Source organism: Asparagus officinalis, chromosome 9 (genome assembly GCF_001876935.1).
Source record: "Asparagus officinalis chromosome 9, Aspof.V1, whole genome shotgun sequence".
Taxonomy (NCBI): Eukaryota; Viridiplantae; Streptophyta; class Magnoliopsida; order Asparagales; family Asparagaceae; genus Asparagus; species Asparagus officinalis.
In genome coordinates this window covers 18,976,335-18,994,834 of record NC_033802.1, presented here as the reverse complement: position 1 = coordinate 18,994,834, position 18,500 = coordinate 18,976,335, and the positions used below count along the sequence as shown (strand labels likewise).

The following is an 18,500-nucleotide window of genomic DNA, read 5'->3' as shown; positions in this document are numbered from 1 at the left end:
AAAGAGTTGCGCTTCCGGCGAACTCACAGGTGTTCTAACCACCAAATAGGTTTCGATCTTCTATGAACATATATATATATATATGCTGCAACTCCAAGTCGGTTGTAATCAACGATTTAAAGAACTCTTGGTGGCCAAGAAATCTAATGAATTATAGTTCAACTTTGTCTTATCCAAAAACATGAATTACTTATCCTATCAACAATAGGAGTTGTATTTATCTTATCAATTCACACTTCTTCAAACAGTAACTATTATTAGCAGCCTTGCCACGCCCAACAAAGTACCGGGTCAAGATCGGTATTTGAGTCACACATAACATATACGACCAGTAAATAATGCAATGCTGAATAAATAAGTGAAAGCGGCGAAAGAAAAAAAAAATTACTGACATTTTAATAAGAAACTATATTCATGAAACTACATCATTAGAATGTGTTTCTGATCCATCACTCTTTTAACTAATTACAGGATATCTACGTTTCCTCTTAGCTAATAATCTGCAATGTAAGTGCAAACAGTAACGCAGATATTCAACTTCCATTAGATTGCAACTTCTATACTGATTGTGATATACCCAAAGTTCAGCATCAGTACTGAGGCTCACACTTCATCAAACATCTAAATAATGGCTACAGGAGTTATACGCTTCTTCCTGGGAGCTTTACTCGCATCAGCTTTCAGGGTTGGAGCGGATACTACCTGCTCTGCTTTGCCAGCCTCAGTATCTGTTTTTTCAACAGTTTTGGGGGCTTCTACTTTGTCAATTTCCATATTGTCTACACTCTCGGGCTTCATATTTGTTGGCTTTGTGATACCTTCTGTGGTTCTCTTTGCTTCTTCACGCGCTATAGGGAATAAGGAACAACAGCAAGAAGAAACATGAGAGAGGAATAATCAAAGACATGATACATCTTAAAAAGGGTCAATAAAGGTGACTCTTAAAGGACTCTGCCGACACACCAAAACTCCGAAGTTGTAGTGAGGATTGAGGTCATTAAATCTGTATTCTAGCATGGCCCACAGATTGAGTGTCCTTCTATGGGCCGAAACCTGGACTCACATGGCGGTACATTTTGTTTTTAGATCAGTGACAGAAATTTGTGGCTAGTAAGATTTGAACATGAATTACTCTATTACCATCTTAAAGGACCCTATCACTACACCAAGACCCCAAAGTTATGGTGAACATTGAATGTTATAATTTTATACTCTTAACACTGACAATGAAATTTAGTGGCACATTGAACAAAAATTTTGGACGTTGAATAAAGAGACTTGTTGCACCCATCAAAAGAACAGAAAATCTAGGAAGAGAACCCAAGAAAAAATAAAAATATAAGTTGAGCAGACTACGTCGCTACTGATAGATGATTTTTTTTTAATCAACTCAATGATTGGGAAAGAAGGTCATAGTCCCTTCTCATGTGAGTGAATCATTGTATGCAGACATCTTAATTACTCTTCATGAGTAACACTAACTATGCTATAATTATAGTACTACAAGACTTTGTGCATGGAGTTCTATCTCCTGAAAATACAATCAGGGTCTAAATGTCTTCATCACTGGAAAATATTACCTATGTAGAACAGGATGTAAAGTTGGCACAATTATTGCTTATTAGGGTAATTAGGTATGGTTGATGTAGCTTTTAATATTCTCTGAGTCAACTTTTGGAAACATCTTTGCTACGTCAATCAAAGTAACTCAAGCACAATGTGTAAATCAGTGAAAGAGAAAACATCAGGATGAAAAGTATTTTAATTCACAGGGGAATCACTTTCCTAGGATTCTCTACGACTTTAATATCAATCAATGTCATTTTGTAGGAATACAAGAACAATACAATTTGTGGAGTTATGGTCTTCTCTTCTGTTCTAGTTTATTAAGTCTTAAAAAGGCCAGAAACACGATTACATTAAATGAAACTACGGTAACACATTAAATCATTGAAGATGTAAGCATCGCAATGTCTTTGTGGCTTCGGAAGTCATGGATATACGAGTACACGACTAAATTTGTTACAAAATGACAACAAACTTGTGCATTAAATAGGAAACCACCATGCACCAAGTTCTTTGACGTACTTGAGGCTAGACAGCCGACATCTTAAATTATCAAGTAATAATGATATCAGCATCTATTACACTCAAGTAAAGCATCGTGTAAAGACATATCAATTATATCAGGCTATAAAGCAATTCATCTACTTGATTATTCATTCCAAAACTGCATCTAAAATTGTTATATAGCATGTAGGTACAAGGTAAAAGTACTCAATCTAATAAACGTTTTGCCTTTTACAATAAAAGCAATGGAGGCAAACTTCAACAATCTAGGTATCTCTTCGAATACAAGTATGAACAAATTTATAGGTGAATTCTAGTTCTAATAGTTGGAAAAATCATAAATAAAACAACAAAGACTACATAAAATTTAGCATACCTAGGCTTGAAAAAGGCAGGCCTAGTTCATCGTTTTCAAACTCTATGAGAGTGCAATACCCATCACGTGAGGACAAAGCAAGGTACTTAGCATTTGGTGACCTGGCAAAATGAAATAATAAAAACTTGGTTAAACAACATATTCTTGATAAGTATCTAAAACCATTCATTAAGTTGAAGAAACATAAGACACATCACGATCCAAAAAAAGGAATGCAGAAAATATACCAAGATATAATTTGTTCCAAAAGTACTTACCATGCAATATCTGTAACAGCTGCATAATGAAGTCCAGCAAATATGGCTATGGGGACAAGACTCTCCGTGTCATATATGTATAGGGAGTCCAAGGTTGCCACAGCAAAAACAACTCTATATGGAAGTTTAAAGGAACCAGCTGCTAAAGGTTAAATACAGAGTTCAATCTCCATAGTATAAATCTGGATGAATGAACGTAAGTTATAAGTATGTTTACTTTACCAGAATTAGATCCTCGTAGACAAAATAGAATGGGACAGAAGCGTACAGCAACAGTGGGTTTGTTTGCCCCAGGCAGGAGCACTGCAGGCCTAAGAAATGGAGGGAAAGCATCAATTAAGAAATCATACTATAAGGTTCATTAAAGTGTTGCGTTTTAACATTCACTATTGAACAAACACAATTTAAAGATGCTACATGAATAAACAAGTGACTTTCTCCATAAGCTTGTATTTGTGGATGTCCTTTGAGAAATGAAATTACATGTTTACAGCAATAAAGAATTCGGATAACATGCCAAACATTGAGTGCTACAGAATTTGAAACATAAGACTAAACCTTATCACAAGATAATTCAGAGCTAAACTAGTCCAATCAGACTACCAAATTGTAGTAGACAGACAGCCCACTAGTTACAGAGTTCATAGACAGAACAATTAACAAAGCTGCATTAATGAGGATAAAATTTAGAATAACCCGCTGGAAGTTATATGACTTATTATGAGTGGTAAAATTTAAAATTATTCAAGTCTTATTCAAGATATTTCCTAAATCACTTAAGTTTGTCATACTCAACCAAGAAGAAAACGCACAATACAGACATTACAAATAGATATCATACCTGGATAGATCTTTCCTTGAAATAATATATGCTGTATTCACAGTGTCAGATGAAGAGGAATATTTCTGCATACCTGAAAAAGTTGAGCAATAAAATTTAGAAATTTAGGCCCGTTAAAGACAATGTACAATTGTATATAGAAAGAAGATGCAAGAGCATGAAATAACTAAAGGTGTTTCATAATGCACATGCTTTTAACAAAACACATTGTCGTATTGACTGGTAAGGGCATTCCACATTCAGTACATCTCAGATTTTTAATTGTTAGGACTGAAACAGTCAATTGACCGAAGATGTGTCCTGATCTTCTGACATCTCCAATAATACACTCTTTTCATTATTGCTGAGAAGTTAATGGTTAATAATTCATAACAGTAGTAAAATTCAATAGGATTACAGCATCCATCGAACAAAAGGTAAAAAAGAAAAATAAGTTAAAAATTCCCTTCATGTTGTCTCAGTAGCATAATATGATTTTGCTGATACAATCCTGTCAATATATGAGATTGCTCGTTTATTTGATATAGGATAACAAGAGTAATATCCTATACATAGGATGTGTGGACTACATATGGAAGGTAGTATAATGTAGTACAATCTTTAACATCTCAAACTCACGGTTTCTTCAAAAACTGTGAGCTTGTATTGAAACAGAAATCGCCATGACCGAATAGAAGTGGATCGGATATTCGGATCTGACCAAATCAGATTGGTCAGACTTCAGCAAAATGCAACGCATTTGGAGTAGTATCGTACCAAACAGATCTCATCATTGATCTGTAGAAGGAGCTGATGGGTCACATTTTGGATTACCTACGTAAAAGAAACAAATCAGACAGCTCTTGAACTAGATTGTAGAAAAAATGGATAGGACAGATGTTGGATAGGATCTATAGAAGAAATAGAAAGGACAATCACGAATGGTAGAAGAAATGGATCTAATCTGGCTGAGTTACAGAACCAGAAGTCTGAATTCAGATCAAGTTGAAGCACTAATTGGATGTAGCCGCTTACACAAATCAGGAAAGGAGAAAAAGGACTGTGGCACTTGTTGGAAGGCTGCACAAGAAATAAATTCACATGAAAAACAGATGAAAACTTGTGTATATATCAAATTTAGAAAACAAGTGGTGGAAATCACTGCCGTGATTTGATGTATCAAAGTAAATCTCCAGAATTCTCTTTCAATTACTAATGAGCAATCACAGTAATAATAATCCTATATCCCCATGTGTACTTTAGGTTAACGCAGAGAGGGTATTGTTACAATGCTTCATAAGTCTATATTGAACAATCTTAAATTACAGCAAAATTGGACATTGCGAGATTTTATGAAGAGTAATGGTTTATTTATGGTGCAGGGCATTAGTTGACTTGTCAAGAATTAAGTTTGAATACATATTGCTGACAAGACAACAAAGCAGTCAAGGATAAAATTACTGCCAAGTTTCAAAGAGTTTGTTGACGAATGATGGTCGACGATGAACGGTGAAAACAAATCGAAGACAACAATGGAAAAGACAAGGTCCGATTGAAGTTGGGTAACAGTGGGAGATAACACAACATAATTGGAATGATTATTAGCAATGGTAGGTTGAATTGTTGAAATATTCTTGCATAATCAGCCTGGAATGCATACCATAAATAAGGAATTTCTGCTAGCGATTTTCAAAATTAGATTTCCATATATGGACTGATTTTTGTCTAATTTCCCACAAGTTTTCCAGGGAATATTTGCATGATTTGTTCACAAATTTTCATCTGAGGCCCTGTCTGTGTAAACAGCCACATCTAGTAACTGCTTCACGGTCAGTCCAAATCCAAACTTCAGGTTTTCTACTCAGTTGGATCATATCCATTTCTCTACAAATCTAATCCAATATCTGTCCTATCAGCTCTTTCTACGATCTAGATCAACATTTTTCAGATTTGTTTCCTCTACAGATCTAATCCAAGATCTGCCCAATCCACTCCTACAGATTAATTCCAAGATCTGTCTTACAAGATTCTAAAGCAGATCTGATCCATTATGTTGCTATTTGACCAGTCTAATTTGATCAGATCTGATTTACTTCTGTTCGGTCATGACTGTTTCTGTTTCAATAAAAACTCGCAATTTTTTATTTACTGTGCGTATGAAAGGATGTTAAGTTGTAGTACAGTTGTACTAAATTGTACTATCTTCCATATTTAGTCCACTAATCCTATAGAATATGAAAGTACTCTGCTCCCATATATCATATAAAAGAGCAATTCTCATGTTAACAATTAAAACCTAGGGCTTGGGTTCCTAAATCTTACAAGCCAACTTTGAATTATCATTACAATCTTTTGACTTGGTTTGGTAGGGAATTTGAGAAGGGAGGGGAGGAGGTGCATTGAGGTGGAGGGATCGACACCCCTTTTAGTCTTCACGTTTGGTTGGAGGCGAAGTAAGGGAAGGTGAATACTTTTTTAGTTCATTTTCTTCTCTAGTCTTCTCCCAACTTGAAGGAGTTATTCTCTCTTAAGTTTTAATTCATTTTTCATTGTCCCTGCCCTTACCTCGCCTCCCTTCACCTCCCCCTCCAAAACCACCTAACATGATTTTTTCTATTTGTCCCTCGCCTCCCCTCCCTCCCTCCCTCCTACCAGACCTCAAAACAAAAAGATAATATGCCTAGTAAAACAAAGGGGAGCACAACTGTTAGCTTGACCTGGTCTAAGATGACCAAATCAACGTTCGTTTGAGAAGAACGTGGAGAAAAATTGGTCTAAGATGACCAAATCAACGTTCGTTTGAGAAGAACGTGGAGAAAAATTGGGTTTGTTGAGAGAAATTCTCTCAGGAGCCGTTTGAGAAGAACGTGGAGAAAAATTGGGTTTGTTGAGAGAAATTCTCTCAGGAGCGGTTATGAGGGGGTGGAGATAATGGGTTCTGGCTCCTATATAAAGAGGAGTAATCTCCTTGAGAAAAATGCAACACATAAACAAAATCAAACCCTTACTCTATTGTAGTTTTGACATGTTTGCACTTTATTGGTAGAGATGGGTATGTATTCTTTTCTTTATTTATTTCTTATGACCAACCTCGGGTTTAATATTTAGGGATCTACAATTTGAGATACAAGGTATATACATGAGGGTTTCCTTGTTTGGATTATTTCGCTCGACGTACCTATGCTCGTGTTGTATTTCTCTAAGTACTAAAACCCATAAATGTTTGTGTAGATGATTTGTATTATTATATATTATCTGTATTTTTATATACAACGAGCCCTATCCCTTGGGGTTGGTTGTGATGTTGCTCGCTAGCGCTTTGACGCTCGTTGTCCCTCCCCCTTTCAGGTAACGAGCCAGGAGCCCGGAGAGTCGCAGGTTGACGGCGATGCACTTTAGCTTCAGCCATCTATTTTAGTTATATTTTCCTTGAGCTCCACTGTAGACTTCTGTTTAGACATTTGAGAGTTTTATTCTAGAAGTTGTAAAGGCTGTGTGCCTTATTTTCTCTTGTCAGACATTTTGTATTTGAGACTTGATGAGAAACTCCAGTTTATCTATTTCAGACATTTATTTGTACTCCAACATATTAGATGGTGAAATATTAATTTGATCTCTATTATTTCATCAGTTGATTCTTGTATAACCTTTTACTTGCTTTGTACTACACCTGTTGTTGATTCCACTACAGAGATAGAAATTGTGATGGTGAAACATGTTATTGCACGGTGTGGTGCATGGCAGGTTTGATATTTCTGGTTTCACCTCGGACTGCAGCCTTGTGTGAACCCAGGGGCGTCACAGTTAGTATCAGAGCTCTAGTCCCAGTATCCTTAGGATCATCCTGTGTCGAGTCGTGGAGCTAGGTTAGAGTTTCTTAGGATTCATGTGTATGAGAAAAATGCAACACATAAACAAAATCAAACCCTTACCCATTACCGGAGCCCCTCAAAATCTGTTCTTCTTCTTTGATTTCGATCACTGGTATCAGAGCCAGGTTGATCTCATCGCCGCCCCACTTCGAGCTCTGCGTCAATCGGCCACCTCGACTACTCTGCTGCGACGATCGATCGACGACGACAACTCGACGACTCTTGTTGCTTCGATCGACAGCAACGACTGCGCCTCCATCGACTTCGAAGACTCTGCAATCAACAACCACGACGACGAGGAGGCTGCTGTGACGTCGACGACTGAAGGAGATCGGAGGCCTCGAGATCGAGATTTTTTTTTTTGGAGAAGAATAGAGAAGTCAGCCGCCTCTTGCTCTTTGAGGTTAAAAAACCCTAGCTAAATCAGATGCAATCACTTAACCGAAGACCAACTCTTCAACTTCTGTTTCTCTTTGAAATCAAAGCCAAGCCCATCTGTTTTAAATCAAAGTCAGGCCCAATACCCCACAACCAGCAAAGCCCATTTTTTTTGAATCAAAGCCAAACCTTTCCATCTTTATTCATTTAATCAAAGTCAGGCCAGTCATCAGGCCCACGTTCACCTCAACAAACCATTCTCACTTGTTAAAGTCAGCCTTTTTCCATTTTTAAAAAAAAAACCAGCCAGTTATAGTTGTCTTGATCTAGTGGAATCCAACAATAGCATCAGATCATCTCCAAATCCGGTCAGAAACGACGACAAAACTTCGACAAGTGCTGATCCAATCAACTCCGCTGAGTGATAATCTCGCACAAATTGGAGTCTCTTTCATCAACTCGGAATAATCAGTTTTAGCTCTACCGAATGGTTAGTAAACTCGTTCTATCAGAACTAGGAAAAATTAACAAATTTAATGACAGTAATTATGATATGTGGCATAGAAAAATAGGGTATGCTCTTATTCATGACAATATTAATGATATAATTTCTTAGGATTCATGTGTAGAGTCCGCTAAGGATTTCCTAGTATGAGTGAGGACGATATATGCGTATATCACAAAATTTTGAAATTTTTTTTTGTGACAACCATTTTTTTGTTTAAAGTATATGTGTGAATACTATGTGATGTAAAAATCATATTGTGATGAACTATGTATGTACGTCTACAGAAAAGAAAGGGTTTGAACAGTGAAAGTCGAAAGATAAAAAGGCGAAAAGTCTTATGCTCATGTTCATGAAAGATAACTTAATCAAAGTTTTTAAAACTTATAAGACTTCCATGGACATGTGGAATGCAATAAAAGAAAAATACGACACTGCTTCTGAAGTTAACATTCAACTTTTCTTGCATAAGTATAATTCTTGTCGTATGCAAGAGGGAGACAATGTCGTAGAGCATATAAATAAAATGATTGTTATGGCTAAGGACTTATCCACTGCTGGGACCGAAATTCCGAAAAGAATGCAAGTGGCAACCATTTTAAATAGTCTTCCCCCTTCACTTGCTGTGGCTGTCACCACATTAAGAATGAATCATGCCATTAAGTCTGTCACTGATCTTCCTATGCACCTAGCGATAGAACACATTAAGAATGAATCATGCCATTAAGTCTGTCACTGATCTTCCTATGCACCTAGCGATAGAACAGGACTTAATAGCCAGTAGGAAGGAACCAGAACTGAATATGGTGCAGCAAGAGCTGAATTATGTCCGCCAGAGGCATAATGCTGGAAGCTATAAAAACTCTGGTTCTAGTAAATCACAACCACGAGGACCGAAATCGCAGCAGTTCAAGAGAAAGAAAGTATCCCGCGGAGCCTGCTACAATTGTGGAAAGTTCGGGCATTTCAAACCCAATTACCCACAAGGTGAAAAGCAGGAGAATAAAGGAGGCTATAAGCATCCAGAACAAGGGGGTACTAGCAAAAGAGAATTCGTCGGTGTGACGGAATGTAATGCTGTGATGACGGATATCAGTGGTTGGTGGATCGACTCCGGTGCGACTAGGCATATCGCAAAGGACAAGAATAGAGTCGTAGAATTCACCGAGCTGAAGAAGGGAGAACAGAGAATCTATATGGGAAATAATACCTATCTCGATGTAGAAGGTATTGGTTCGTATAGATTGGATCTTGGGGACAGCATTCTTGTCCTCAAAGATGTGTTCTATACGCCAGGAATTAGACGCAATCTGATCTTTGTTCCCAGCTTGATGAAGAAAGGACTGGAAGTGAGGTTCTATAATAACAGGGTTTCTATAGGCAAGAATAATAAAGTGTATGCTATGGGTAAATATGTGCCCGAGCATGAATTATGCATTCTTCCAGTAGTTTGTAATAATTCTGATAATAAAATTTCGAATTTGAACTACTTGTCTTGTTATATTTCCGAATCTGAATTGTGGCATTCTAGACTAGGACATGCCAGTATTTCAAAAATGAAAAAAATTATCAGAATGAACTTGCTTCCTGTACTATCTAATGTTCAATTGCCACTATGTGAACATTGTTTAACTGGTAAAATGACTAAAAAACCTTTTATTGGCGGACACAGAGCCAATGAACTTCTAGGGTCGATACACTCGGATATTTGTGGTCCCCTAAGTGTCAAAACTCATAGTAATAAAGAATATTTTATTACTTTTATAGATGATTATTCCAAGTTTGCACACGTCTATCTTATATCCAGAAAATTAGAAGCTTTTGAGTGCTTTAAGAGATATAAGACAGAAGTTGAAAACCAACTTGGATTGAAAATCAAAATTTTGAGAACTGATAGAGGTGGAGAATATAATTCTAAAGAATTTGAAAGTTATTGTATTCAGCATGGAATTAAAAGACATACAACAATGCCGTATACGCCATAACAGAATGGTGTTGCTGAAAGAAAAAACAGAACATTATTAAATGTAGTTAGATGCATGTTGTCTCATTCTGGTCTCTCTAAAAACTTTTGGGGAGAAGCATTGTTAACTGCAAACTATATTTTAAATAGAATTCCCACCAAATCAGTTGTATCTACACCTTATGAATTATGGAATGGGAGGAAACCTAATTTGAGTCATCTCAGGAAGTGGGGATCTATAGCCCATGTTCTCATTCCATGTCAACTTAGAGATAAGTTGGATTTTAAAACAATAAAGTGTAGATTCATAGGGTATTCAGAAAAGTCAAAAGGTTATAAGTTCTATAATAAAGAAAAAGGAGTCATTGAAAGCAGAGATGCTACATTTCTAGAGAATCTAAAGGAAGAGGAACAAGTTCAAGAGGAAACAGAACCTCTAACTGTAATAGATGATGATTATTACAGTATTGCTCCCACTAATGACTCTGATATTATGAATGAACCTAACCTTAAAAATGATGAAATACCTATGAAAAATAATGTACCTAATCAACTGGTTGTAGGCAACAAAAGGCCAAGAACACAACCTTCATGGATTGATGATTACTATTTGTATTCATGTGAGTCATCCTGTTTCTCGATAGATACAAATGTAGAAGAACAAGATCCCTTAACCTTTTCTGATGTGATGAAATCGCATGAATCAGCTTTATGGCTAGAATCTATGAGAGAAGAACTTGATTCCATAGAAAAGAATAAGGTATGAGAGTTATGTGATCTACCAGAAAATAGAAAAACCATAGGATGCAAATGGGTGCTCAAAAAGAAATATCGTGTTGATGGATCTATTGATAAATTCAAAGCACGGTTAGTTGCCAAAGGTTATAACCAGAAGGCAAAAATAGATTTTCAGGAGACGTATTCTCCTGTAGCTAAATTTACATCCATTAGAATTATTTTGACTATTGTTGCATATTTTAATTTGGAGTTATTCCAAATAGATGTTAAAACTGCATTTCTTAACGGAGAGTTGAAGAAAGCAATATATATGCAACAACCTGAAGGTTTTCAGGTGAAAGAACAAGAACATAAAGTTTATAAATTAATGAAATCTCTATATGGTTTAAAACAGTCTTCTAGACAATGGTATCTCAAATTTCATGATGCAGTTACTAAACTTGGTTTTATTCAAAATAAATTAGATAATTGTGTATATGTCTTGAAAAGTGGGAGCAAGTTTACTATATTATTATTATATGTGGATGATATATTGCTCGCTGAAAATGACATAGAAATGTTGAATAAAACCAAGGCAGATCTCAGCGAGAAGTTTGAGATGAAAGACATGGGAAATGCATCATATATTCTTGGAATTCAAAAAATTCGAGATAGAAAGCCTAGAATGCTAAGTTTAAACCAAGAAAAATATTTAAGATCATTTCTTAAAAGGTTTGGAATGGAAAATTCCAATCCGACACCAACTCCGTTGGTTATGGGAAAGAGATTATGTAAAGAGCAAAGCTCTGGAGAGGGGCAGAAACCATTAGATGTTCCTTATGCTCAAACAATTGAAAACTTGATGTATGCAATGTTGTGCACTAGACCTGATATAGCTTATGCTGTGAGTCTAGTCAGTAGATATCAAAGTAATCCAGGATCAGCACATTGGGAAGCTGTTAAAAGGATTATGAAGTATATCAGATGTACATTGACTCATAGATTAGTTTTTAAAAGGATTATGAAGTATATCAGATGTACATTGACTCATAGATTAGTTTATCAAGCTGATTCGCTTGAACTCCTCGGTTATTCCGATGCTGATTTCGGAGGTGATAAAGATGATGGAAAGTCCACTTCGGGACACTTATTTATCTTTGGAGGAGCTGTTTCTTGGAACAGCAAGAAACAAGGGTGTGTTGCTAGATATACGCAAGAAGCTGAATATATAACTTGTAGTATGGCTACTACACATGCTGTCTGGATAAGACGGTTTTTGATTGATCTTGATCTCAATTTGTTAGAAGGACATATTGATATTTATTATGATAATCAAGCAGCAATTAGCTTAATCAATAGTGGTGTGAATAGCTCCAAAGGAAAATATATTGAGATCCAGTATCACTATATTCGAGATATTGTAAAAAAGGGAGAAGTCAAAGTGACTTATATCCCTACTACAGATATGATTGATGATCCTTTGACAAAAGGAATACCAACGGAATCTTTTATCAAACATGTAAGTTTGATGGGACTTAGGAATAAATAAGTCCAAGTAAAATTTCATGAATAATGAAATAAGAGTTACTCTCTACGGATAGTGGGAGTAATGGTAAGCAGAAACATCTGATCTCACGGATAGTGGGAGGCATATCACTTGGTTGATTTGGTCAAGTGGGAGATGTTAGCTTGACCTGGTCTAAGATGACCAAATCAACGTTCGTTTGAGAAGAACGTGGAGAAAAATTGGGTTTGTTGAGAGAATATCTCTCAGGAGCGGTTATGAGGGGGTGGAGATAATGGGTTTTGGCTCCTATATAAAGAGGAGTAATCTCCTTGAGAAAAATGCAACACATAAACAAAATCAAACCCTTACCCATTACCGGAGCCCCTCAAAATCTGTTCTTTTTCTTTGATTTCGATCACTGAATGAAGGGGAGAAAGATTCAAACGGACGCCTAATGTAATGGAACTCGGAATGAAGAAACCATTAATGAAATTTTAAAAACAGCAGTAAAGATTATTTTAATAAATTATTGAATAAAAGAAAGAGAAGAAATTTTTATATTATCATTGATTATGAAGAAGAGGTGGTATTCCATACTTGTACACCTTCAAAAGTTCCAATAGGAAAACTTTAATAAGAAAATGCAACATATAATAAAGAAAAATCCTAAGCAAAAAAGATGTTATATTTCACCTAATACGTCAAATCTGGTCATGTTTATTAAAAGCTGGAGCGTAAAGATTAGCAAAGCCCAGCTTGTGTCAAAAAGAGTGGAATAATATGCCTCTTGTGGTATCTTGGTCATATCAATATAAAAGTGAGACTGAAACGAACTCAGTGATATCAACAAAACCTTAGATATGAGAATAACACCAATAAAAGGAAGCTTCGCAAGTGATGTCAAGATAAAAAATACTTTGTGAGCAACGAGTAAAAGAGGTTCCGCAAAGTGACATCGAGAAAAAGAAGCTTTTCAAATGGGATAAAGAATGAGATATGCAACAGTACAAAGTCAATGTTATTCAAGAGAATACTGAAATCTTAGGAGGCCCAACAGGAATACAAATTCGCCAAAAACCGAGATTTTGAAGGACAGGGATATGGTGACAAACAAGAGGGGTCAATTGACGTAGACCAACATGGAGTAAGATCAAAACAAAATTGATGATAGCGGCGAGTGGGTAGTGGTCGTTAATGCCGAATTGAGGTTGAAGCCGCCAAGATTAGTGGCGTTGAAGCCGCCAAGATTAGTGACGTTGAAGCCGCCAAGGGGAAGCACAAAGATGATGTTTGCAGCAAACCCCTTTTAGCCCCGAGAATAAAGGACATAAAGGTTTCAAGAATGCAAAGACTTGCTCCGATACCATGTTTAAATCAAAAAAAGAGAGGAATTCTTCTATATTATCAATGATTGTGAAGAACATGCAAAACTCCATACTTATACACCTTGGAAAAGTTGTAAATTAAAAACTCTAACTAGAAAATGAAATATATAATAAGGGAAAGTCTTAAACGAAAAGATATTATATTTAACTAATACATTGAATTTGGCCACGTTCATTAAAGCCAACAAATAATATGACATCTTCCCAAAGAAAGACTTGTATATAGCCTAGCACCATAAAGTTGTTGTGGTGGTCTGAATAACACAGACACTATTTTAGAGAAATGTGGAAAATTTATAACTGTGGTATGAGGAATTAGTATTGCCAAAACATATCAACAGATATATATTACCTGCAGGCACTAGTAAAAATGATCCATCTGGTGACCATTGCAATCTCCGAAAGAAGGATGGCAGAGTTTCATCATGAAATAAATGTGTTTTAGCTGATGAAGGCTGAAAAAGAAAGGAAAAAAATTAGTCCTCTAATTCTTGATGAGAAAAGTTACATAAAAGTCTGCACAACCTTGGGATTGTCAAGTGTTTGCAGCAGCTCTGCTTTTGTAAGTACATGTTGACAAACATAATTAATTTTCTCATGGCCCTTATGCCTAGGCTGAGGTTTGTTTGCATAGACTCGGCATGTTCTATCGGAACTAAGGGAAGCAACATAGTGACCCAAAGGATCCCAAGTAACACCTTGAACATAATGTAGATGAGCATCGAGAATCTGATGGACTGAACCTAAAGCATCACAAAAAAGACAGTATAATTAGCTGCAACATTCAGTTTAACAAACCTAAAAGCATTAACAGTTTAAATACCTTTATTAACATCCCAAATTATACAAGAATTATCAACTGAACCAGAAATAAGATATGCACCATCAGCAGACCACTGAAGATCAAGAACATCCTTGCGGTGAAATCTGACAGAAAAATTGATATAAGCAAATTACAACAACAGTCCATACAGAATACAATTCATGGCAGTTGAAAAACTTACATAAATGTTTTCAGAAATTTCCAACTTTTGGCATCATCTGTGACATGAAATTTCCATAAGACTAGTTCACCTCCTGAAATTTAGAAATGTTACTATCATGGTGCATTGTAAAAAAAACAACAAAACAAGATAGAAAGTCAAATTTGGCTAATGGCTTTAGGGGAAATTTCGCCAGACAGGATCCTCATCAGATTCAATTGCTACAACTTCTACTAGAAATTTAGAATTGGGAAAAAAAAAAGATGACAAAGAAGGAAACCTCTGCTAAGAAAATAAACATCAACATAATGATGATGGCGATCGATCAACTGAACAAACTGAAAAGCATCAACATATTATCACTCATCTTAAGCTGATTCCCAATAGAATGGGTTCAGCTATGGATCTCAAGATTCCATGAACAAATTGATGTTCATATGATTGGCTGTCATCCAGATGTCTATCCTCTGAGTAGGTGAAATGTGCTAAGTCCTTTCAAAGAAATCAGGGATGAGAGAGGGATATGGCCTAAGCCCTAGATAACAACATGATAAATAAGGAGTATAAAAGGGAAGAAAAGGCATACCATCAGCACCAGATGCAAGAAGTTCCCCTACAAAAAAGTTTAACAAGAGTTACTCAAGAAAGAAGCAAACAATACATAAAAGTAGACTTCAGAACTAGTAATGGAAATGAGTTAAAGATAGGTAGCTAATGAAGTGCAGTGGCAATGATGTATGAGTTTCTCTAGACACTACAGCTCCAACATACAGCTCATGTTGTGCTCAACAATATCTAAGAAAACATGACATTACCACAATTGAAAAGCTAGCTACAATTCCAATTGTTACACAAAAAAAAGACCATTTACTTTACATGCACTCAAGGGAATGGAAAATGAAATTGAATCCTTGCTAAAGACTATTGCACCACCATACGGTAGTGACATCAGTCTAGCAATATTAAGAAAAAATATTACCACAATGACGAATAAATTCTTAATATCACTGAATCAAAAAAGGCCATTCAATCTAAAAGCACCAATAGATGAGAGAATAAAATTTAAACGTCAGTGATGGATCGCAGCGTTCAAAATCACAAACTCTAGTTACTATAACCGTTCATTATAAATATAAGATATGACAATTATGCACACCCAGAAGCAAATTGTTGGCAGTACATCCTATCAACATGTTGTACATAATTATAGGGCCAAATTATGAAAGAACGCCATGAACATTTACATATTTGTAAACTACCGTAGGCCTATAAGTACTAGGCTTTTTTTATATATACAAAGAACCAGCATGATTTATTTAATATTATTTGTAGATCTATAATAAGGTTTGGTTTGGCTAAGTCTTAAAAACATCGAAAATAAGATTAAAAGGGTTAAAATCTTCTTACCAGAAGGAGAGAATCGCAAGACATTTACAGCAGAACTGTGGTACACCAGACTGCTTTGGTAGGAAGCTGCTGGAAGTTTCTTTTGTGATTCACCTGAAGTTATCACCCACAACTGTAATACAGTGGAATATAAGCCATGAGAAATATTCATTGAGATGTAAGCCATGAGAAATATTTAACAAAATGATGAAAGAAACAGTAGTCATATTCAAAAGAGAGAAAGCTAGAGATGGTTGGGAGATGAGATTACGATTTGATAGATTGATTGTAATCTTCTTTGATTATTACTGGAATTATGACTGGTTATATTCTGCGGTCAAAGGTGGCACTGATCGCCAAAACTCTTTAAATCTCTATGTTTCTGTGGCTGTTTTATCTGTTTTTCGTTCCTTCTTCTGTGGATTTGTGGTTACGTTTCCACTGTGTTGCTAACACCCAAAATAAACCAAAACCTAAAATAGTTTGTTCATTAGTTTCTTAATAATCATCTGAACATATAGTAAGAACTCCAAAGTAGAAAAAGACTGCATACATCTGACTGCTATCTTGCTGCCAAAAGCTTATAATTCAGCAATCATGACAGAAACACATAATGAACCTACAGCTGTTGTACAAAATAACAATAATAATAGTAATGCAATGTATATACTATAACTTGCGAGCTTTCTATGGTTCTGACTTGTTATCGTAAAGTCAGAGGTAGGTACAAAAAATGTTCCCGAGGGACTCCTTTTGTAAGTAGGAAGCAGAGAATTCCATGATTTTCTGCTGCAGATGTGAGCTGGTTATCAGTTGGAAATAGCAATCAAATTCATTTTCTGCTCATTAACTGAGTATATTACCAATTTATACAGAAACCCAAGTATTTGAACTGATCAAAATCCAACTGATTAAATCAATGAACAAGCTAATTATCCAGAAGTAACACTAACCAGTCTAATTTCTACACAAAAATTGGGTAATTCTTCTTTCCAGAGCCAAACCACTGAGAGATTGGAGAATTATTTATTTTAACCTCAGACAATATTTCCTGTGATGAAATTATAACAGAAAACATAATACCCATATAAAATTGATCTCAAATATAGTCCAAATCCTATCATTTTACAACCAATTAAAGATAAAATCACGGGAGATCCAATCATTTCGAGAACCCATCCACTAAAAGCAACAAAGATCCAATCTTTTAAGGGCAAAACATGAAATTTGAAATGATTTGAAATGATTGATACCTTGATGTCATGATCGTTGCCGCCGGTGGCTAGAAGTCCAGTTGGGGAGTGGAAATCTAGGGTTAGGACGGGCTGGCAATCGTGCCAATTAATCTGGACTGTTCCTCCCTTCATCCTACGGTAGAAATTCCGGTTGTTTCCCCCTCTTTGTTTGATTGCTCCTGTGAAGATTCGCGTTAGTGGGAGAGAGGAGATTAGGGTTTTGGGTAATTTTTGGGGGGAAAGTGAAGGTTTTGATGGCGGGAAACTGAGAGGAATGAGGAAGGACTTAACGAGCTTTAGGCATGTGAGATGCGCGTGCCGAAAAATATGTATGCAAACAAAGGATTTTTGTTAGGGCTGTTTGGTTCATTTCCTAAAAAAATAAATGGAAAAGCAGCATGCATTTCTTAGAAAATCAAGTTCATCATTTAGGCGTTGTTTGGTTGGTTTCCTAAAAATCAAGAAAAGAAAAAGTGTACATAGAAATCAATAAAATATTATTTTCATCCATTTTCATCCCTAAAACTCACCACAACATCCAATAAAATATTATTTTCATCCCACAACTCATCCCTTATCATCTTCTAAGGGGCTGTTTGTTTGCCTAAAAAAAGAGGGAAATCAAAGAAAATGAAACATATTTCTAAGAAAAATAGGTTTTGGGATTGTTTGATTGGCTAAAAAAAGAAGGAAATCAAAGAAATGGAGATGAGATGAGATGAGTTGTTACCTTATTATAGGATGATGTGAGTAATTTTTTAAGAAAACTTGTTTTGATATTGTTTGGTTGGCGGAAAAAATAAGAAAATGAATTATAAGAAACATATTTCTTGTAATAGGTTGTTTTCTTTTGTTTGGTTATTTCTTAAAAATAAGAAAATAGATGAGATGAGATGAGTTGTCATTATATTATTGGATGATGTGACTCACACTTAAGGAAATTATTTTCCTAGCTTTTTGGAAGGAAAACAAAGAAATAAAATATTAATGAGATGAGATGAGTTGTCACAATCTTATTGGATGATGTGAGTGATTTTTAAATATGA

At 35.8% G+C, this 18,500-nt stretch overlaps 1 protein-coding gene across 2 annotated transcripts; it reads right to left on the bottom strand.

The window, feature by feature from the left end:
• On the bottom strand, nt 374–17,743 carry LOC109824444 (chromatin assembly factor 1 subunit FAS2 homolog). 2 transcript variants are annotated; one of them, XM_020391042.1, is made up of 12 exons: nt 17,473–17,743; nt 16,241–16,352; nt 15,420–15,446; nt 14,855–14,927; nt 14,674–14,777; nt 14,376–14,593; nt 14,203–14,305; nt 3,545–3,617; nt 2,926–3,014; nt 2,704–2,845; nt 2,447–2,547; nt 374–848 (listed from the first exon to the last, which is right to left on the bottom strand). In XM_020391042.1, exons 1-12 carry the CDS (start codon nt 17,584–17,586, stop codon nt 622–624), a joined length of 1,383 nt encoding a protein of 460 aa, XP_020246631.1. In that variant the 5' UTR covers nt 17,587–17,743; the 3' UTR covers nt 374–621. The 2 variants fall into 2 exon arrangements, with proteins under 2 accessions (XP_020246631.1, XP_020246632.1); XM_020391043.1 differs by having other exon boundaries at nt 2,704–2,842; nt 17,473–17,742.

Excerpts from the sequence above, each read along its gene's own strand:
- LOC109824444 (XM_020391042.1), bottom strand. The coding sequence starts at position 17,586 with ATGAAGGGAGGAACAGTCCAGATTAATTGGCACGATTGCCAGCCCGTC. Across the intron at positions 15,447-16,240 it reads CTTGCGATTCTCTCCTTCTG|GGGAACTTCTTGCATCTGGT; the intron begins GTAAGAAGATTT and ends ACTTTTTTGTAG. Across the intron at positions 2,846-2,925 it reads TCTACGAGGATCTAATTCTG|CAGCTGGTTCCTTTAAACTT; the intron begins GTAAAGTAAACA and ends TTTAACCTTTAG.